Raw genomic sequence first — 22,644 nt, forward strand, 5'->3', positions numbered from 1 at the left:
TAAAAAAAAAAAAAAAAAAAAAAAGAATGAAATCTTGCCATTTGCAACTACATGATTGGAAATGGAGGTATTATGCTAAGTGAAATTAGAGAAAGACAAAAATCATATGACTTCACTCATATGAGGACTTTAAGAGACAAAACAGATGAGCATAAGGGAAGGGAAACAAAAATAATATAAAAACAGGGAGGAGGACAAAAACAGAAGAGACTCAAAAATATGGAGAACAAACTGAGGGTTGCGGGAGGGGCTATGGAAGGGGGGATGGGCTAAATGGGTAAGGGGCACTAGGGAATCTACTCTTGAAATCATTGTTGCACTATATGCTAACTAATTTGGATGTAAATTTTTAAAAAAATAAAAAATAAAACAACTTAAAATTAAAAAGAAAAGCAACCTCAACTGAAAAAAAAAAAAAAGAAAAGAAACTTAACTAAAATCTTAGGAAGCATGGCAGCATGGGAAGAATCCTGGACTCAGGTCTCAGTGGAGCTGGGTTTTCACCCCAGCCTCACCAGCTCCCTCTGATCATAGACAAATCACTCCCCTCTTGGGAGCTCAGGGTCCTCATCCATACGCAGAAATGGATATAGGACAGTGGTTTCAAATGGTCCCCAGGATACATTTGACAATGTCTGGAGATGGACCAGCATCTGGAGGGAGGAGATGTCACTGCTCTGGTTAGAGAGGCCAGAGATGCTGCTAAACAGCCTTCAATGTACAAGACAGCCCCCACAACAAAGAATTATCTGGCCCAAAATGTCAATAGTGTCAGGAACCAAAGACACGAACCCTTAGTAACTGCTAAAGTCGTGGAACTGCAAATCAAAATAAAGGTCAGCATTTATTTGCACTGCTGTATGCAGATTACATGAAAATCATCTCAGAGTAGAAATTTCCTTTAGGTTTGAGATGTATTGTCAAAATTTTCTTTCAGGGTGTCTGGGTGGCTCAGTCTATTGAGCTACTGACTTCGGCTCAGGTCATGATCTAACAGTTCAGTTTGTGGGTTCGAGCCCTCCACTGGGCTCTATGTTAACAGCTCAGAGCCTAGAGCCTGGTTTGGATTCTGTGTCTCCCTCTCTCTGACCCTCCCCAACTCACACTCTGTCTCTCTCTCTCTCTTTCTCTCTCTCAAAAATAAATAAACATTAAAAAAAATTTTTTTTTAAATTTTCTTTCAAGTCTTTTAGGAAACTTCTTACTAGGGGTGACAAATTGATATAAGAGAAAACGAGTCCGCATATATCTGCTGGAATTTTATCATTGCCAAACTGGAGCCCACTTTCATCCCAGGAACTTCCTCTAGTGTGTGGTGATGACACTTGGGTGGGGGGGGGGGTGCATGTTTGAAAGGAAGGGCAATCAGCAGCACCCTTGGATTCTCATCAGGCTGGAAATCACTCAAAGAGGAAAAGGCAAAAGGAAGCTCAGAGCCCACAGAGAGCAGCTTTCAGATCCTAAGAGCAATAGGACAGGCAGGATGCTTGAGTCCTGTGGTTGTGGCCAGCCACTCTTACACAGACCCTCAGGAAAATCAGGGGTTTACAGGGGCCCCATGGAAGGTGCTGTGTAATAATAACAGGGACCTACCAAGTACCGCTGGGTGCTTTTGCACTTGCTGAACTTCACAGCACCCTGTAAGGTAGATACCATTGCCTGAATTTCACCAATAAAGAAACAGAGGCTGGAGAGAGAATCTCACCCAGAAAAACAGAGGGAGTAAGGGCCAGGATTCAAACTTAATATCTAGGGCTGCAGACTGGAGGGCCACTGACTGAATCTAGGCTGCAGATGTGTTTTCTGTGACCTACAGTGCTTTTAAGTATCAGGGAATTGTACATTAAAATAAGAACATCTAAATTCTCTTGAAAAATTGGATGATCTGGTAATTTTGGCTACATTCTTAGAAGGCATAAATTAGCTAGAACTGAAAAACAGCTGCCCCTTGAGACAGGACCTGGGGGTATCTCTACTTCACCATGATTCCCGCTTTTCCTTACTGTCCTTCAACTACCCACAGTACCCCCTTTATATTACCTGACTATTCCTTGTGGATGATAGGCTTTCAACCCATTATCTGGTACCAAAGTCTATACTCATTCTTCTAGAGTACCCTACCCTCCCTGATTCTGCAGACATAATGAGGCATTTTTTCTCTCTGCTCATGACATTGGCTATTTATTGTGCTTCCCTAAATAGGGTAACCCCCCCCTTTCCTGTAGACACATTCCTTTCCTATAGAACAAATATTCAACCTAGACAGTATTACAGATACGGGAAGCTCAGGTGATACTGGGATTTTTAAGAGTATTCAAGTTTCATTCAGTCAATAAATCAGTGAACAAACATTTATTGAGAATTATTGTGAGTGAGACACTTGCTCAGAGTTGGGGACACAATGGAGAATAAAGATCTGGGCCCTGAAATATAGTTTGTAATCTACTATAGAAGGTTCTAAAACAAATGTGCTTTCTTGCAGGGCCTGGGGGAGTCTGGGATGTTCTTGGGGTCATCTGTGTTCTTTGCCATCACTGATGCTGTGGCCGCAGCATGCAAAGAAAGAGACATAGTCGAGGACTTCATAGTGAAGAGTCCAGCAACCCCGGAACAAGTTCGAATGGCCTGTGCAGATCGGTTCACAGAGATGGTAAGGAATCATTGTTTACTTTCCTAAAAGGTGATTTTTCTATCTCTTGCTTCTTAGACCAGTAAGGTAAAAATTCATAACCTAATCTGATCAAATTATAAGGTCAAATTATAAAATATAAGATGATAGGGGCACCTCGGGTGGCTCAGTAGGTTGGGCATCCCACTTCGTCTCAGGTCATGATCTCACTGCTCATGAGTTCGAGCCCCGTGTCGGGCTCTGTGCTGACACCTCAGAGCCTGAAGCCTGCTTCAGATTCTGTCTCTGTCTCTCTGCCCTACCCCTATTTGTGCTCTGTCTCTCTCTCTCTCTGTCTCTCTCTCAAATATAAATAAAAAACATTTAAAATTTTTTTAATAAAATATAAGATGATAAAAAGAAATCACACAAATACCTTTTGTATATGTAGCAATTTAAAAATTTTAAAAAGCACATCCCTATCTGTTATTTAATTTGATTTTCTCAGCAATCCTGAAGTAGAGTAATTTATCATGCTTTAGAAACTAATAGCTGGGCACCAGATGGCTCAGTTGGTTAAGCATCAGACTCTTGATTTTGGCTTAGGTCATAATCTCATGCTTCATGGGATTGAGCCCCACATCAGGCTCTGCACTGACAGCATGGAGCCTTCTTGGGATTCTCTCTCTCCCTCTCTCTCTGCTTCTTCCCTGCTCTCTCTCTGTCTCAAAAATAAAATAAATATAAGAAAAGAATTATTAAAAAAAAGAAAACAAAACAAAAACTAATAGCTAAATATTAAACAACTAATGATTTCATCAAGCTGTTATATTTCCTCCCTCTATCCTATCTAATCTATCCTACTCTTCAAGAAAACTAAACATAAAAATAAGCCATGTGTCATGTAGCTATATTTGATTACACACTCTCCATGCTCCCTATACAAACACAGGGTACACAGTCTAGCTTTCATTTAGAAATAACATGATCTTGGAGCATCTGAGTGCCAACTGAGTGGCTCAGTTGGTTAAGCATCTAACTCTTGATTTCAGCTCAGGTCATGATCTCACAGTTTGTGAGATCAAGTCCCACATCCATGCTGGCAGCACAGAGCCTGCTTGAGATTCTCTCTCTCTCTCAAGAAAGAAAGAAAGAAAGAAAGAAAGAAAGAAAGAAAGAAACATTGAAAGAAAATGAAAAGAAATAACAGTGGCTGCTTTTCCACTTCATTCCATTTTATAACAATGCCACCCAGCCCAGGAGAGGGAAGACTGGGGAGCTACCTGCTAGATGCAGCCTGCTGCAAGGCCAGCCTGCTGAATGTTGCAGCTACGCAACCCCAGTGAGGTCACTGAGTCCACCTTGCCCATCTCCTCATAGCATCCTAATATAAATAGTAACAGTAGTTGGCATTGATTGGGCACCATACTAAATATTTCACATTAGTGAAATATCTCATTAGTCAAACTCTATCAGGTAACTAGTATTATTTTTTTCATTTTACTATTGAGGAAACTGAGGTATGGTCATTTGCCCAAGGTCAAGATTCAAACCCAGACTGTCTGGCTCCAGCATAGTATATTGCTTCTTAGAGAGAAAAGAACTGATTCTCTACCTCTTAAAAGACATTTGTATTTTTTCATATCTATATTAAAGGAAGCCCAAGGGCACCTGGGTGGCTCAGTCAGTTGGGCGTCGGACTTTGGCTCAGGTCATGATCTCGTGGTTCCTGAGTTTGAGCCCCACATCGGGCTCTGTGCTGACAGCTCAGGGCTTAGAGCCTGCTTCCAATTCTGTGTCTCCACCTCTCTCTGCCTCTCCCCCGCCCCCCCCCCCCCACTCTCTCTCTCTCTCTCTCAAAAATAAATAAAAACATTAAAAGATATATTTTTTTAAAAAAAGAAGCTCAAGGGGCGCCTGGGTGGCGCAGTCGGTTAAGCGTCCGACTTCAGCCAGGTCACGATCTCGCGGTCCGTGAGTTCGAGCCCCGCGTCGGGCTCTGGGCTGACGGCTCAGAGCCTGGAGCCTGTTTCCGATTCTGTGTCTCCCTCTCTCTCTGCCCCTCCCCCGTTCATGCTCTGTCTCTCTCTGTCCCAAAAATAAATAAACGTTGAAAAAAAAAAATTAAAAAAAAAAAAAAAAAAAAAAGAAGCTCAAATACTTAACTGACCTCTTCAAAATATCCAGCCATAGAGTGAAAGAATAACATGACCCAGGACTTGGGAATATTGCTTAAAAATAAGTGTCATAGGCATGTTTGGCTGGCTCAGTCAGAAGAGCATGCAACTCTTGATCTTGGGGTCATGAGTTCAAGCCCCATATTGGGTATAGAGATTAAACAATACAACTTAAAAGAAAAATACAAGTGTCATAATTACTCATTTCCTTCCCCTAAATGATCTATTCCTCTTCCGATCCCCAAGGCTGACTCAACATTTCTCCTATTCCAATAATACCCACCACACTGTATTTCCCTCCAAGTGTCCCAGCAACAGCTTTGCCCCTCAGGCTGCCCCTCACCTGACTGCACTGTCCACAGAAGGGTTGTAGTCACCCACCTCTGGCCAGTCCTGCTCAGAGGGGCAGGGCCAGGAAACCAGCACTCCTCCACTGCTAGGAACACCTTCTCTGGGTGGATTTGGAACTGGAGGGTCAAGTCCGCCCCTCCAGACCACAGCAGTGGTCACGTGGTGACTACAGAATCACGTGATCTCGACACGAATCGTTCCACTTTCAACCTTTCAAAAAAATGTTCTCAATCGTATTTTACAGTAATAAATATCCTTTCCCAAAATGGGCCATTTTAGTGAAACTAAAAACTCGGAGCAGCAATTCTACTCTTCCTTTCTTGCCCACGTTTCACATTTTTCGGTCTTCAAAATGGCCTGGCTCCCAGAAAATGAATTCCTTCATTTCCAAGGCTTTAGGCCATTTTTAATAGTTGGGTTATCTGGCAAAGTCACTCTGTCATATGCAATGGTAAAGAAGTGAATGACTCTGATTTCATTCACCATTTGGGACCCCACCTGCCAGCTACCTTGTTCATGGCATGAGTCCAGGTTTTTCTCCCAAGTCTGATTTTTTTGGTAACAGTAATTTAATATATATATTCGTGGATATAAATCATCAAATAATTTGTATACCCATCAATCAAATGCTCAGGGTCAATGCGAGAGTAACCTCACATTTTCTAAAATACATCTAAATAGCACCACATGTTATAATCTATGTTTGATATTATAAACCTCATTTTTAAACATGTATTATTTTTTATCTTCACAAAAGTAACACATGTCCATTATGGAAAAATAAGAAAATGTTGAAAGTGTAAGATCAAAGTTAAAATCAGCCATATAACCCCACTAATCAGAAATAACCATAAAAATTTTGGTATTTATATATACATACACACACACTTATAACCATCTTTTAATTTGTAATTATTTGTATGTACAATTTACCTTGTTTACATATTTATTTTCCAAAATTGAGATATCCCTGACATTAATATTTGAAAAGGTTTGAACCGTATAATTGGGAGTGACTTCATAATGAGTGACTTCAAATTCTTGACAAGACTTCAGGGATTCAAGAGTTTCTCTGTTCAGGGCACCTGGGTGGCTCAGTCAGTTAAGCGTCCAACTCTTGATTTCGGCTCAGATCATGATCTCATAGGTTCTGAGCTCCAGCTGATAGCTGATTGAGCCCCAGGACAAGGTCTATGCTGGCAACATGGAGCCTGCTTGGTATTCTCTCTCTCCCTCTCTCTGCCCCTCCCCCGTTCACACTGTCTCTGTCTCCCTCAAAATAAATAAATAAATAAAACTTTAAAAAAAAAAACTTTCTCCATTCTCACCTCCAGACCCCCTCCCTTCAGCTGTACACCAACAGAAAAAGAATAACCAAAAGCCAGCCTTGCGTGGGGCCTCCCAAGGGAAGCAGAGAGGAGGAAGTCCTGACTCTTGGTGTAACAAAGAGGACCAGAAACACATAAAATATAGATTCATCTGCTACTTCCTGTCACAGGAAATGCAAATACTCCTCTATCTGTATTGTACCACAAAGCAGGTACCAGACATTGTTCTGGGTGCTGGGAATTCAGAAGTGAATGAAACAGAGGGCAGTCTCTACATTTGTGGAGCTTACTTTCTAGAGACCCTAAGTCCACCTCACATCTCTCCAGCCTAGGTCAAAGCAGCTTCATTGCTGACTTCACAGTACCCAGTGCAGCCAAAAATTTGTGTTGTGACAAATATGGTCATGTCACTCTAGCATATACACAGGTAAAAAGTTCCCATTGCTCTTAGGATAAAGATATAACTTTTTAACTTGCCCCGCCAAGCCTACAAACCTGCAAATTCCCCTATGGCTGGCCTCACCCACTTCTCCAGCTATGCATGGCACCCTACCCTGCCTTCTCTCTCCACACTTGCCATCTTCTGTCTGTTCCTCATATCAAGGACAGAGGCTTCCACCAAGCTCTCTCCTCTGCTTGAAACCATCTTCCTCCTTTTCCTCACCTGGCTAATCCCTACTTACCTTTCATATTTTAATCAAATTCAAGAAATTAATTCAATACTTTCCTTTTTGCATATTTTGAGGTACCAGGAGTATACTGGTGAATGAGATTCACTGGTATCTGCTCTCAAGTTGTTTATGGTGTAGCAGGGGAGGAAGACAAACAACTACTGTGAATTATAAGTACTTAGCTGACTCCGGATGATGCCTGTTCATCAATAGAACAAAACTTTACTAATTTAGCCTTAACCTTTTCTTAAAGTCAAAGAGGTCATAGATTTGGCCCCAGCTCTGATCATTCATCATGCAATCATTCATTCATTTTTCCATGCACCAGACACTGCTGGGGAACTAAAGAAACAGTGAGCCAGTCAATCTCTGCCTACATGGAGCTCACATTCACACAATACAATCTCAGGTGGTGAGAAATACTCTGAAGCAAAATAGAAAAATAGGGGGCTATAATGTGATGGAAAGATTATTTTAGATTATTTTTGATGGTCTATTAGAGAAATTTTCTCTAGGACATTGACCTTTGAGCTGAGGAAGGAGCAAGCATAAAGCTGGTAATGGTATGTTCCAGACAGAGAACAGTTAGTGCAAAGGCCCTGTGGCAGTTTCATTAGATTCAAAGTAAAATGGGACCAAGTAGCCCTCAAAAATGGCCTTACCTTGGGGGCGCCTGGGTGGCTCAGTCAGTTAAGTGTACAACTCTTGATTTTGGCTCAGGTCATGATTTCACGGTTCCTGAGAAGGAGCCCTGCATCAGGCTCTGTGCTGACAGTGTGGAGATTGCTTGGGATTTTCTCTCCTGTTCTCTCTTCCCCACCCCCACTTGCGCTCGTGTCCTTTCCCTCTCTCTCTCAAAATAAATAAACATAAAAAATTTTTTTAATGGCCTTACCTTGTAAGTCTCTGATATTGGTAGAAAAAACTTGTAACTAACAGGCTGTTTGTTGTTCTTTCTGGCATAGAGATAACAAATAAAAACTTGTGGCCATACCACTTATCTTCACATCAGGAGGGTGAAACCTGAATGATCTTTGTTCCAGCTTCCCTGGCATCTAGCTTCTATCACAATCCAAGTCTCCATCTTCAGTTCTTTAGAAATTATGATTTATTCACACAATAAGCCTCCTAAAGTTCTCATAGCCTGGCTCCTCACACAGACCAGTCTCTTTAAAGCATCTTGAAACAAATCTGAGCCTGTATCAGATTTACCTTGAAACAAACTACAACATGCTATTTTAACTGAAATACAGTCAATCCTTGAACCACATAGGTTTGAACTGTGCAGATTCACTTATACCCAGATTTATTACAGTACAGCATGGTAAATGTATTTTCTCTTCCTTAAGATATTTTTTTTTTAAGTAGGCTTCCATGCCCAGTGTGGAGCCCATTGCGGGGCTCAAACTCACGACCCTAGATCAAGACCTGAGCTGAGATCAAGAGTCCAACACTTAACCAACTGAGCCACACAGGTGTCCCCTTAAGATTTTCTTATAACATTTTCTCTTCTTTATCTTACTTTATAATAAGAATACAGTATATGATACATATGTGCTAATCAGCTATGTTACAATAAGATAGTTCATTTCAGTAAACAGTAGGTTAGTAGTACTTAAGTTTTTGGGAGTCAAAATTATAAGTGGATTTTCAATTTCACGGAGGGTTGCCACCCCTACCCCCATGTTGTTCAAGGATCAACTGCATAGGGGCGCCTGGGTGGTTCAATCAGTTAAGCATTCCACTTCTGCTCGGGTCATGATCTCACAGTCCACTGAGTTTGAGCCCCACATCGGGCTCTGTGCTGACAGCTCAGAGCGTGGAGCCTGCTTCGGATTCTGTGTTTCCCTCTCTTCTCTCCCCTACTCATGCTTTGTCTCTCTCTCTCTCTCTCTCTCTTAAACATTAAAAAAAAATTTTAAAGGGTGAGCTGTATATAATGATTCACACTGGCATATAACACTGTACTATGCAAAAAAACAAAAACAAACATTTTTTGAGAAACAGATAATTAACACCCTTAGTATTTGGCCTTTGAATACTGTTGTCAAAACACAATTTGCTCTGACAAGTCGGAAGGCGAGAGGTTCAGAATTTCTGTGTACTAGAACATGCACTGGAGAGTCTAAAACCTCCTCTTTTAATAACCTCCTTATAACCATAAGGTAAATAACTGCCTGCCTATAACTATTTCTTAAACAGAAATGATGGTCAAACCCTCAGTACTTTTCCTTTGGAATTAAATAAAATAACGCATGTAAAAATATTATGTAAATATAAGTCACTCTGTAAATATTAAAGTGAAGTTTCCACCAAATACCCGTAACTATTAATCACTTTCTTCAAAATATGCCTCTCCCAAAGGGCTTAAAAAGATTTCCACATTAAATCGAGTTGACCTGCTAAGGACAGCAAAAAACAACTCTTAAGACTACAGCCTCAGGGTGCCTGGGTGGCTCAGTCAGTTGAGTGTCCAATTCATGGTTTCAGCTCAGGTCATGATCTCATGGTTCATGGGATTGAGCCCCAAGTCTGGCTCTGCGCTGGTGGTGGGGAGCCAGCTCGGGATTCTCTCTCTCCCTCTCTCTCTGCCCCTTCCAGCTTTTGTGAGTGCACTCTTTGTCTCAAAATAAATAAATAAACTTAAAAAAAAAAAAAAAGACTAGCAGCCTCATTTTTGCAGATCATTAGTTTCAAGCTGCAACAAAAAGCAGGCAAAAAAATTCTATTTGAACAATCGTTTACTATATCAAAGGTTGTTTACATCTGTGTCTTTGGTTACTTTGATCAGAGCTGTTGATTGTGGTTTTTACCCATGTGCCCTTTCTTAGGTGGTTAACACTTGGTTACAATGGTGTTGCTGGTGGTAGTTTCTGCTCTGAGCCCAGCAGAGCAGCCTGGCTCGGCCATACATGCCCAAAAATATCATCTCTATGTATCTCTTTCTTGGTGATGGGAGAAAGAAAAATGTATTTCTTGGAAATGTGTTTTATACAGTCATTTAAAATTCCACAAGGGAAAAAAAAGGAAACTTCTTTTAAAGATACACAGAAAATACCTAACATTTTCAAATTAGAACTTTTTCTTAGAAACAGTGATTTCACCTAAAAAAAAAAAAAAAATCTTTAGGATTCAGAGACATGAAGAGTTCCACAGTCGTAAAAATTAGAAAAATACTGCCTTGGTGGGGTACCTGGGTGGCTCAGTTGATTAAGCATCCAACTTTGGCCCAGGTCATGATCTCACATTTCGTGAGTTTGCCCATCAGGCTCTATGCTGATAGCTTGGAGCCTGGAGTCTGCTTTGGATTCTGTGTCTCCCTCTCTTTCTGCCCTCTCCCTCTTGCTCTCTCTCTCTCTCTCTCTCTCTCTCTCTCAAAACTAAATAAACATTTAAAAAAAGAAAGAAAGAAAGAAAGAAAAATACTTCCTTGGAGAATTTGACAGTAGGGCAAATACAAACACCTTGTTATCACTCACGGCAAAAAGTATTTATTAAAGTAACTACAAGGGGCACCTGGGTGGCTCAGTCAGTTAAGGGTCTGACTTCAGCTCAGGTCATGATCTCACGGTTTGTGGGTTTGAGCCCCATATCAGGCTGTGCACTAACAGCTCAGAGCCTGGAGCCTGCTTCAGATTCTGTGTCTCCCTCTCTGTCTCTCTCTGCCACTCCCCTGCTTGTGCTCACTGTCTCTCTCTCAAAAATAAACATATATATATGTATGTATATATATATATATGTATATATATGTATGTATATATATATGTATATATATGTATGTATATATATATACATACATATGTATATATATGTATATATATATGTATGTATATACATACATATATATATATATATATATATATATATATATATACACATATATATATGTATATAAAGTAACTACAAAAACATGGTGTGTGGGGGCTGACCTAGCGGGAGGCCACATAAAGCAAATAAGCAGATTCAGTTTCCATCTCCTGGAAGCTAAAATCAGACCTTCAGCTTAGAAACAAGTTTGCAAACAGGTTTCAGTTCACCCGGCATTTGGAAGGGGCAGCTTCATAATGCTGACTCACAAGGAACACTTGCAGCCACCACAAGTGGTTGTGTCATGTGCTGGGCTGAGGCCTGGCTCTAGAGTATCTCCTTGAGAAGCCGTCCTTTCATTCTAGACCAGCGCCCAATTCCAGTGGCGACACCCATCCATGTTCTGTACGGTTGACAGGTGTCCAGTTTCTGAAGGCCTTTACCTTCCCTGCCGTGCAGACCCTAATGCAGCCTCCTCCCACCTACTCTCTTCCCTCCGCATTGCCACTGCCTTGCCACCCCCATGTTCCATTTTGCCTTCCTGCTTCGTTCACAGTTCTGGATGCCCAGACTCAGAGTTGGCAGCATTTTAATGGCACTTTTAAGTGCCACCTGTTAGTTCAGTAAAGGGAGCTGTCCCTGCCAGATGAAGGAGAGACACGTGAACGTTTCCTGTGCCGTGAAGCAGCCAGGTTTACCTACACTAGTGTGGGTTGGTTGGCCCCCAAACACTAGTCCTTAACCCCACACCCTGTGCACTGCTTTGCATTTCTCTGAGCAGAGGGAGAGGTACTGGCAGTCCTACAAGATTGCATTCTGTTTCTTTATAGTTTTGGAACCTACCCCAATAACACGTAGAAACATGCATTCTGCACCCAGTTCTGCTGGAAGCTAAGCCACAGATCCTTGGCAAGGCCTTAAAAGCCACACACACACACACACCTCAGTCCCACGGATTCTGAGATGGAGCACAGACACAAACTGCACGACTCAGGAGGTGACTCAGAGTGAAGTCTCCCATGGTGCCTTTGTCAGAATGCTGTCTATCATTCTGTCCCTGTGAGACACACAAACACACACACATACATACATGTACATGCACACACACACTCAGACAGGCGCAGGCTCTTTCATTCTTCATCACATTCTTCACCTCCCTGCCTCTCACGCTGTCTTGGAAGAGGTTTCACCAGCACTTAATAGGCTATGAAACTGGTTCCATGTTGAGCATGCTTGCCCCAGGGTGCAGGGACTGAATCTGTTCCCTGCAACGTTTGGTGACATTTCACAGAGTGGCCTTTCTTACTATGAAGGGGGATTACCTGACACGGTTACTGAATGTATGTTTTTGTACCTAAAAACCCTCCTACCTGGTCTCTGGAAGGTTACTCCTTTAGTTGAGAGAAGCAGGGGAAGGGAAGAGGTAGGGACAGCACCTAAAAAGGAACAGGGCAAAGCTGTTGAAAAGAGGGAATAAGCAACGCAGAATGTGAAACAGGAAAAAAAGCAGCCACTTAACTAGCAACGGAAAGGAGTCACGATGTACCCTTTTAGCTTAGTGGTTAAGACATAGGCCCTGGAGTCAGAAGGATGTGGGTTAGAAGGCCAGCTCTACTTTTGATGATTTATTTAACTTCTCTGATCACTTGGTTTCCTTATCTATAAAACTGGGGGACAGGTATGTGAAGAGAATAATTTGAATTACCTTCCAGGTTGTTGTAAGGATTGATTAAGATAACACATGGTGGGGTACAAGGGTGGCTGAGTTGGTTACATGTCTGACTCTTGATTTCAGCTCAGGTCATGATCTTCCAGTTGTGAGATGGAGCCCCAAGTTGGGGTCTGCGCTGGGTGTGGAGGCTACTTAAGATTCTCTCTCTCCTTCCTCCCTCTCTCTCTGTCCCCCCCTTCACTCATGTGCTGTCTCTCTCTCTCTCTCAAAAAAAAAAAATTAACACATGAAAAGCATTTTGCAGTTGTCACACATAGTAAGTGGTCAATGCACACATTGACGGTGAGGATGATGATGGTGATGATAATGAAGAAGACTGAGTTAAAAGTCCACAAGACCACATTCAGATTCGATGGTTCACTAGATGCACTCACAGAATTCAGGAAAGCTGATATACTCATGGTTATGGTTTATTATGGTGAAAAGATAGAGGTTAACATCAGCAAAGGAAAAAGGAACATAGGGCAGAGTCCAGGAGAGACCAGGCACAAGCTTCCAGTTGTCTTCTCCCAGCGGAGTCACATAGACAACACCTAATTCTCCAGCAATGATGTATGAGAAGATACACAAGGTTTTTCCAACCAAAGAAGCTTACCTGAGCCTTGGTGTCAAGGGTTTTTATTAGAGATCAGTCGTGTAGGCGTAAGTTATCTGCATACTGATCTTAGTTACTCAGTGTCCAGCTCTTCCAGAGGTCAAATGATACCACATGACACAAGGCCCCAGGTAAACAAAGACATCTTATCAGGTGGGATTGCTAGGGCTTTGGTGTTACCTCCCAGGAGCTGGTCAGGAGCTAAAACTTTCTTTGGAATATGCAGGGTTTGGACTACCCAGGCCTGCTGACTTAATCCTTTACTGCACAATGATGATGATGAATTCCTGAACTGATGGCAACTATCTATTGTACTAGACCTTGGACCAAAGAGATTGGGTCAGATAGATCTCAGAAGCAGAGACTTAATGAAAAGCAGAATCAGTCTTGATACTCATAGTGAAAATTGCCTTAATTATAGCTGTAGAGAACCAACAGGGAGAAATAGAATAGAGAAGGAAAAGGATGAGGGCACCAAGCAAAAGAGAAGATAAAGGGAAGATCACCAAAAGCCAGGGAAGAGCAGCTTAAGTCCCATACCTGGGACCTTTGAAATAAAAAAAATAAAAATAAAAGAAGAAGAAGAAGAAGGAGGAGGGAAGGAAGGAAGGAAGGGAAGAAGGAAGGAGGTTAAGTCCTCACTCCAGGACCTAGGGAGTTGGTGAGACTCAAGAAGGCTGGGAATAACTACTGATCTGTGTTCCAAAGCAGAAGGGCACCCCAGAAGCCCAGGCCTGGTGAAAAGAATTGGAAGTAGGTTTTGGAAGAGACTAAAAATTCCATTCCCTTTAGCAGAGGAGCTGACCTGAAATCACCTCAGACCAGACTGAGGCGCTTTGTCCGATGTCTTGCCCTGCCCAGGTGCAACAGGCTGATTCTAAACAAGATAGCCAAGCAACTCCCTGAGCCCCAGTTAAGTAAAGAATGCAGGGAGGCCCTTTGAGAACAGCAAACCTACCCCCCCCCCATTTACATTTCAATACAGATTAAGAACAAACAGAACAGAATTTGTAAGGATACAGGTTACAGAGTTGAGGTTTTTTGTTCATTTTTGTTCTTTGTCTTCTTTTTGTATTTTTGTGAAAGAAATATTAGAAGAAAAGCTTTTTGGAATCTTCATAACTCTTCATTATTTATGGGAACTTTGTTTTTTCTTTTAACACCTTTGTAATAAAAGTCAACTCTTCAAACAAAAACAGGACAACAGCAGAGGGAAGGAATATCTGCTTACTGCCAGACGTAAGGGAGTGAATTCCCAGCAGAGGAGACAGGAACTGAGGACCACAAGGAGGAAGATAAACAGGTCAAAGTCTTGGGGGCTTGTAGCCGAGGATAGTAGAATGAGCCTGGGAGTTAATTAGCAAGGGCACTGAACCACACAAATCATTTGGCTAAAGGTATAGACAGAGCTGTTCTCAAATCACTGCAGAGGAGACCAAGTCTGTAGGCTCCAGTGCAAGTAACTCAGCCTACCCACTGTTCCCTTCCCACTGTCTTCCCCCAAACATTTTCACAAGATTTGGAATTCTCTTTGGGATTCACATCTGGGAAGCAAAGAAAATAGGTAACATCGAAGTGCCCTCTTAAACGACATTTAAGTGTAGCAGAGATCACAACACCAAATCCCTGTCTCTTCAGAGTTATCACTTGAAAGGAATGGTACCGTCCCATTCCTCAGGAAAATCCTGCCTCCTTCTGTCAGAAAAAATTTCAAAACCTAAGGATTTTCAAAACTTTGTTCTTCTCATGAAATATTGCAATGGCATTATGAACATTAAGTATCTAATTTGGTTTCTTTCTTAGATCCCAAGAGATGACCCTAAGACATTTAAACCTTGGTCTATCCCTATAGCGTAACACTGCTGTCATTTCCTAAAAGGTAAGATCATTAAGCTGAAACATAATTACTCAGAAAGAAAAGGAAAAAAAAAAAAAAAAAAGATGAGCCAGTCCAGTAGCTTTTCCAACTGTGTTCTATGGAAATTTAGGATTGCACAAATGTATAAATCTAGTTTCATTTTTAAGCTTTATTCAACATTTTAATTTTTTAACACTAAACAATACATGGCTTTGGATGCTGACAAGGAAATTCAGGGTATTTTACCCAAGAAAAACATAGTACCAGCTTTTGTTTTCATTTTATTTATTTATCTTTTTAAAGATTTTATTTTTGAGTAATCTCTATACACAGCATGGAGTTGAACTCACAACCCCAAGAACAACAGTCGCATGCTCCACTGACTGAGCCAGGCACCTGCACCAGTTTTTCTTTTCATTTTAAAATAAAATTTAAAACAAGAACGTTGTGGATTAAGATATTTTAAAGATCCTACTCCCTAATTCTTTTGAGAATCATGTCTTGAGTACAAAGCACTACATTAAAATCTATTGCTTCCTGCATTTATAATGAACTAGTGCTATTTAAAGAAGTATCTGGGGGCACCTGGGTGGCTCAGATGGTTAAGGGTCTGACTCTTGATTTCAGCTCAGGTCATGATCTCATCATTCATGAGATTGAGCCCTGTGTTAGGCTCTGTGCTGGCAGTGTGGAGCCTGCTTGGGATTCTCTCTCTTCATTTCTCTCTGCCCCTCCCCTGCTCACTCTCTCTCTAAATAAATAAATAAATAAACATTTTAAAAAGTAAAAATAAAATAAAACAAAAGAGGTATCTAGCTGCATTTGTTGTGTTTAACTGCTACAGTTTTGTACTGCAGCTTAACACAAAACTCAGAGCACTGAAGACTTTGGAGGGTGGCCACCAAAAGTGCCTGGGAAATGTCTGCTGACAAAAAGAAATTTTCATTGTTGTAAAACTAAACTGCTTTTGTGCACACTTACTGGGCAACATTAGAAAAAATGAAAGCAGAAGAGAACTATGTCATAGATTCAGAGAAAAAACATTTTCATCAAACTCTAATTTTCCAATTAAATGTCTAAAACAACCCATGCATATTAACAGATATATGTTTAATTCCATTGTTACTTGTCACATAAGAACTTGCATGGATAGTTTTGCTAAATCAGACTAAATAATTGATGATATTTTTGTTTCTCCTTTCACAATAACAAAAATCAAAACAGCTAATGTTTTAAACTATATTTTAAATTATTATAAAATAGTAATGAAAGCACATATACCCATGTATAGAAGGCAGAATGTCTATCTAGTTCTTTATTCTCTCTCTCTACCTCTCTCTTTTCAAGTGTTAAAATTCAATGTGGACGTGATGGCAAATTCACTCTAATCCCTATATAAAACAAGGTTTATAAAGTACTCAGCATCATGCCTGACACCGTACTCACTAAAGGAAAGCTACACATACACACTCAGATGTGCTAAATGCCAAATTTTATGGTTTTTTTTTTTTTTTAAAAATTTAACGTTTATTTATTTTTGAGAGAGAGAGAGAGAGACAGAGCAGAGGAGTGGCAGAGAGAGAGGGAGATGCGGAATCCGAAGCAGGCTCCAGGCTCTGAGCTGCAGCACAGAGCCCAATGCGGGGCTCCAACTCACAGTTTGTGAGATCATGACCTGAGCTGAAGTCGGACATCCAACTGACTTAGCCACCCGGGCGCCCCAGCTAAATGCCAAATTTTAACAAATTGGAGACCGCCAATGAATGAACTGGATTGTCAAGTTTTTGTACAAACTTCAAAATAAAGACCATTCTCACAGTTCTAGAAAAATTTAAAAAACAAAAATCAAAACCAAACCATAAAAATCTCTTTTGCTACTTTACCACTTACAACTATTTGTGTGTCAGAATTATCTCCATGCTGTGCAATTAAAATAAAATGCAGGGGCACCTGGGTGATTCTAGGTTAAGTGTCTGACTCTTGGTTTTGGCTCCAGTCATGATCTCATGGGTTCGTGGGTTTGGGACCCCCGTGGGGCTCTGCACTGACAGCATGGAGCCTGCTTGGGATTCTCTCTCTGTGTCTCTCTGCCCCTCCCCTGCTCATGTGCTCACACACACTCTCTCTCACACTCTCTCAAAATAAATAAATAAACTTAAAAAATAATAAAATGCAGATATAAATTGCATTCTGAGTCTTTAACTGTCAATCTTTACCTGCCATTTCAGGTTTTTGCATTCTTCAAAGTAGCATTATCGTTTTCACATATTTGCTATATAAGCAAGTGTTAAACATTGACATTAAATTTATACCACACTAAAATCATATATGTGTGGGTGTTTTCCCATAACATTTTCAACCTTTGCTAAAAATGTGTGAAAACCTTTGAGCTCATCCAGCTTCTTATAAATGAAGACATGGAGGCCAAGGAAGAATAAGTAACTACCTAAACATTCTTATTCATATCCGTAAAGCTTACCAATCCAAGTTTTCAACTACTTATTGTTTTCCTTGCATGCAAAAGCTGGGGGATTTGCACATTTTATAATTACTCTCCTTTCTTTTCTTTTTTTTCCAGGTGTTTCAGTTTTTCACAAGTGAAAAGATGGTTTGTTAATCCAAACTGATACACTGTTGTGGAAGAAAAGACAAATTTTAGAAACATTATTCAAACCTGATTAGGCTAACAAGATAAATCATTATTTGCTTAGACATTTTAGCCTAGAGGTCACCAGATAAGCATTGCAATATCCACAGTAGCCAAGTTTAAGTTTGATTTGTTTGTGAAGACATCACGTAAATATTGCTCTAAAAGTAAATTTTTTTCTTTGTGTATCCCTCCAATCTAACTGGACTGACTAGTAATACAGGTTGTGATCCTAGAGTGGAAGACACTTCTCAGTAAATAAACATGTGATTACTTTCCTCAAGGATGTGTTTGATTGGGTGGCCACAGGTAGGGACACCACAAGAGATCTACAATTTTGTTTTGTTCTTACTGTGGATTAGCTATGCGTCCATGTCTGGGCATTGGACAACAAAGGAGTTGTATTTTCCTCATGTAGATCAGCTATTCAACTGGTTAACATTCTTTTGGAATTTGGAGATAAAGGGCAATGTAAAAACATTTTCAATGTATCATAAAACCCTTTAATTTTTTTGTTTATAAAAAACATCCAATCTAGTATCAGTTTCAGAAATACTTCACTGCTCAACTTCCCATATTCTGAAGTAGGTAAACACAGAGCGCAAGTTTAATTGTAGTCACCCCGATGTTGTACTTTAGAATGCAGTATCCACCAAATTCCATTAATCTGAGTTTTGGAGGACTTCAGAGGAGGAGAAACCGGAATATGAACTGGGCCTTATTTGACCAGAAAGTCTCTGTCAGCCAGAACTCATGTGATAAAGCTCTCCAAGCCATTGTCTACAGTGACTCCTGAAGTGACTGAGGTGAGGCTGACTGAGAGTGCTGGGTGGCTTGGGAGTGAAGGCCAAGATCAGGATTGTCGTACAGCCTGCAGGAGGCTGTAGGTCACTGGAGGCAGTGAGTAAATCTGCTTGCAGGGACTGAGACACAACACGGCTGTCCACAGGCCTGTCCACAGGCCTCTATGCTGACTTTGGAGACTCCACTAGGCCACAGGAGCCTAAGGGAGGAAGTGGGACTGGAGCACAAAGAGAAAAGAGACAAGAACAGAAGGGTCATGGGCAGGAAAAAAAATTATGCAAGATTTTTGTGAGCAGAAGAGCTGGGGAACTTAGTGGGAGTAGCCAGGGCAAAGTGATTCAAAAGTTATTAAAAATAATAAGAAATGAGGGGCACCTGGGTGGCTAAGTCGGTTAAGAATCTGACTTCAGCTCAGGTCATGATCTCATGGCTTGTGAGTTCAAGCCTCGCATCAGGCTCTGTGCTGACAGCTCAGAGCCTGGAGCCTGCTTCTGATTCTGTGTCTCCCTCTCTCTCTGCCCCTCCCTCACTCACACGCTATCTCTTGCTCTCTCTCAAAAATAAATAAACATTTTTAAAAAATGTTTTAAAGAAGAAAGTAATAAGAAATGATAAATTTGTTTTATCATCTCTATCATTTTAAACAATGGTAAATATAATTCATATTTTGTAAAATTTGGTCTGTCAGGACTACGGATGGTTACTAGGTATTTATTTTCTATTTGCCACAGTTGAGAACTATGAAGGAATAAACATAAAGGGGTCTGCAGAAAAGTTATTTATGTGAGTTGATGCACTAAAATCTTAATTGCATGGATATCAATCAAATACTTTTTCAAAAAGGCATAGTTGAAACCACATACTTGAAATCAGTTCTTTGGGCTCAGTAAGTGTTGTTAAAGGATACTAACGGTTTTAAATAAGTAATACATTCAAAAATACAAAAAGGTATACAGTACAAGGACTAACTCTCATACCATCCCCATCCAGCCAATTCTCACACAAGCACAAAATGTAACCACTTTTATTAGCTACTATTTTTTCCTTCAGGAATAGAAGGTCCCAGAATGCCCAGCCACTCTTGTCAAGATTAAAGTTACTCTCAGCTGGTTCCACACAGGCATGGGACATAATGACCAAATGTCAGGATGGTAGGGGAAGTCTAAGGTGTCAGGACAAGCACCTGGTTTCTACCTGGATTACAATGCTGGACCCACTGAGTAAGGTGCTAGTCCCCCATCTCTGTCTACCCCCTTCCCCATGTCAGCAGCACCCTAGTGTCTGTAACAGTGAGGAATATAACCCTTTACACCCACCATTGCTCCGTGGATCCTCCTGTTTCTCTCCCATGGGTCTGGGGCACAGGAAGCATTTGTACTCTGACCTTTTTAACCTCAGTTCTCTGAGCAGGTGTTCTCTCGTGTAAAGGAAAAGCAACCTGCTCCCAGCTCTACCTCTGGAACAGTGAAAATTAATATTTGATCTGTCTTGTATAATTAGGTAGACAAATAGAAGAAAGATATGATTTCTGATTCATAAGATGCCAAAAAGGAGTTTGAAAATCAGGCAGATATAGTTGGAGACAGAAAATAAAGACATTTTCTCAGTCTCCCTACACAACCTTGAATGAGCTGATACCAAGATATCATGGAGTACAAAACAAGAATGTTCTTTTCCTTGGCATAGCCACCATAGTAGGACAGATGTCTCCACACTCCTTATCTTCATATTTAGATGATGTTACCAGCTGTCTACCTGGTCTTGCTCCAAACCCTTCTGCACATAGCTTCCTGGATAATCTCTCTCAACATCTGTAACCACCTACCCTCATTGAGTAAAAGAGTACCATTCAACAAGACAGTTTCTTCTTCCAAAAAGAACTGTACTATAATTTGTGTAGCAGTCAACACTTGTTTTTATCTGCCTGGAGTCTTTTCCTTTGGGAAGTCTCTTATCTTCTACTCCATGTGTTCCAAGAAGGCTACTGGGAAAGGCATAGGATGAAGCTGGGTCTGAGTGTCTCCTGAGAGTTAGACTCTTGAGGAAGGTACACAAGGTTAAAAGGCCACTGGAACAGATTGCCTGGATGGCCAGCTATGGGGAACAAGTCCACAAGCTTGCTGCTAGGTCCTCAGAGGCACCCCTGTCCCTGTGCATCTCAAGGCCTGCTTCTTCAGTTCTGCCCTCAATTTCATAGGCTAGCCAGTATCTTGCCAGGTTTATTAGTTTCCTAGGGCTGCCATAACAAATTCCCACAAACTAGATGGCCTAAATATTTATTCTTTCACAGTTCTGGAGGCTATAAGTCCAAAATCAAGGTGTTAGCTGGGCCACGGATTTTAGGGAAGAACCCTTTCTTGCCTCTTCTGGTGATTCCTGGAGTTCTGTGGCATTTCTTGGCTTGTCGTTACATCATCCCAAACTCTGCCCCATTGTCACATGGCCTTCTTCCCTGTGTATCTGGGTCCATCTCCCTTTCTCTTTTCTCTCAGCAGAACACCAGCCATTGAATTTAGGGCCCACCCAAATCCAGTATGACATCCTCTTAACTAATTATGTCTGTAAAGACTCTATTTTCAAACAAAGTCATATTCTGAGGTTCCAGGTAGACGTGAACTTCAGGAGAACACTATTCAACCCACTATGCCAACAAACCTTCTTGCTAAGGCTAACAGACACAGTTTTGGGTGGAAGTGATCCTTTCTCCATCCCACCCGTATTGTAACTGGTTCGTCTATCACACCATCTATCTGTCTACATGTGTATCCTCCCTTTCTAGCCTGATGGCAGGAACTATGTTTTACTCATCCTTTACCACAGGTTCTATCTCAAACTGATACTTGCACATCTTTGACTAAGGAAAAGCAGACAGAAATGCTCTATTCAAAGTATTTATGAAACCTATACTGTGTAACCCAGAAACCCAGGAGCCAGAACTAAGAAAAGTAAAAGGAAGGAAGCTATAGTTCTTTGACAAAGAAATCACATTGTTATTGAAATTGGATTTTATTGTTATTGTTATTATTATTGAATTTTAATCTGTTAGAGTCACTATTTATTTTACTTACATATGTTAAGAAAAACTTTCCAACACCTGGAAATGAGGGGGAAAAAATACTGTGTGACCTTTCAATGTCATACTTCAGTACTATTTAATAAGCCCATTCTAGAGTATTCTGATGCTCTAGGGATACTCTGTCCAGTATGGTGGCCACTAGCCACATGTGGCTATTTAAATTTAAATTCTGATTAATTAAATAAAAAATTCATTTCCTTATTTGTCCTAGCCACCTTTCAAGTACTCACTAGCTACGTGTGGCCAGTGAGTACCATATTGAACAACACAGAAGAGACACAGAAGAGACTATATTCATCATCTCAGAAAGTTATATTGGACAATATTACTCTAGGGAAATTTATATACTTACTGTTTATTAGGGTTCGAACTCCTGAAAAGCCAGGTCTTGCGGTAGGCAATCTCTAGAAGCTGGAAAAGGCAATAAAATAGGTTCTCCTCTAGAATCTCCAGAAGGAACACAGCCCTGCTCATATCTTGATTTTAATACAGTGTGACTCTTTTTGGATATCTGACCTCTAGAACTGTAAGATAAATCTGTATTGTTTTAAGCTCTCTAGTTACAGTAATTTTTTATAGCAGCAGTAGGAAACTAATATAGGTGTTAACTTGCAGAACATTGATAAATTGCAAATGATGTCTGGTATAGTTGAAAAGATAATTCCAAAGGTTTTAGTTTTTTCACTCTGTAAGATATTAACCAGTTTTGTTTTAGTTTTTGGCTTTTGATTTTTGGGTGTTTGTTTGCTTATTTTGGGGTTTATTTGTTTTGTTTTGTTTTTTTAGGCTGTGCAACCTTATTCTGACATTCTTTTTTTCCATAACGATTTCTTATTTCTTCCTCGGAACTTGCTTTATCATCCTGGCTACCTCATTGACTGTATCCTTGACACTTGCTTACCATATATTATAACAGCCATAGTTTAATAGTTTCAAAGTTAGATGCTGATATGCATCAAGAAAAAACAGACATAGAACTTTGAGATTTTT

At 40.6% G+C, this 22,644-nt stretch overlaps 1 protein-coding gene across 1 annotated transcript in view; it reads left to right on the top strand.

Annotated features, from left to right (window-relative positions):
* AOX1 (aldehyde oxidase 1) overlaps window positions 1-18,057 on the top strand; it is an 87,381-nt gene extending 69,324 nt beyond the window's left edge. Inside the window, exons 34-36 of the mRNA XM_045480674.1 lie at window positions 2,483-2,650; window positions 15,073-15,148; window positions 17,706-18,057. Coding sequence (XP_045336630.1) covers window positions 2,483-2,650; window positions 15,073-15,126 — 222 coding nt within the window. The 3' untranslated portion in view covers window positions 15,127-15,148; window positions 17,706-18,057. The remainder of the gene's footprint in view (window positions 1-2,482; window positions 2,651-15,072; window positions 15,149-17,705) is intronic.
* Window positions 18,058-22,644: the final 4,587 nt, after the last annotated feature.

Source organism: Leopardus geoffroyi, chromosome C1 (genome assembly GCF_018350155.1).
Source record: "Leopardus geoffroyi isolate Oge1 chromosome C1, O.geoffroyi_Oge1_pat1.0, whole genome shotgun sequence".
Classification (NCBI taxonomy): domain Eukaryota; kingdom Metazoa; phylum Chordata; class Mammalia; order Carnivora; family Felidae; genus Leopardus; species Leopardus geoffroyi.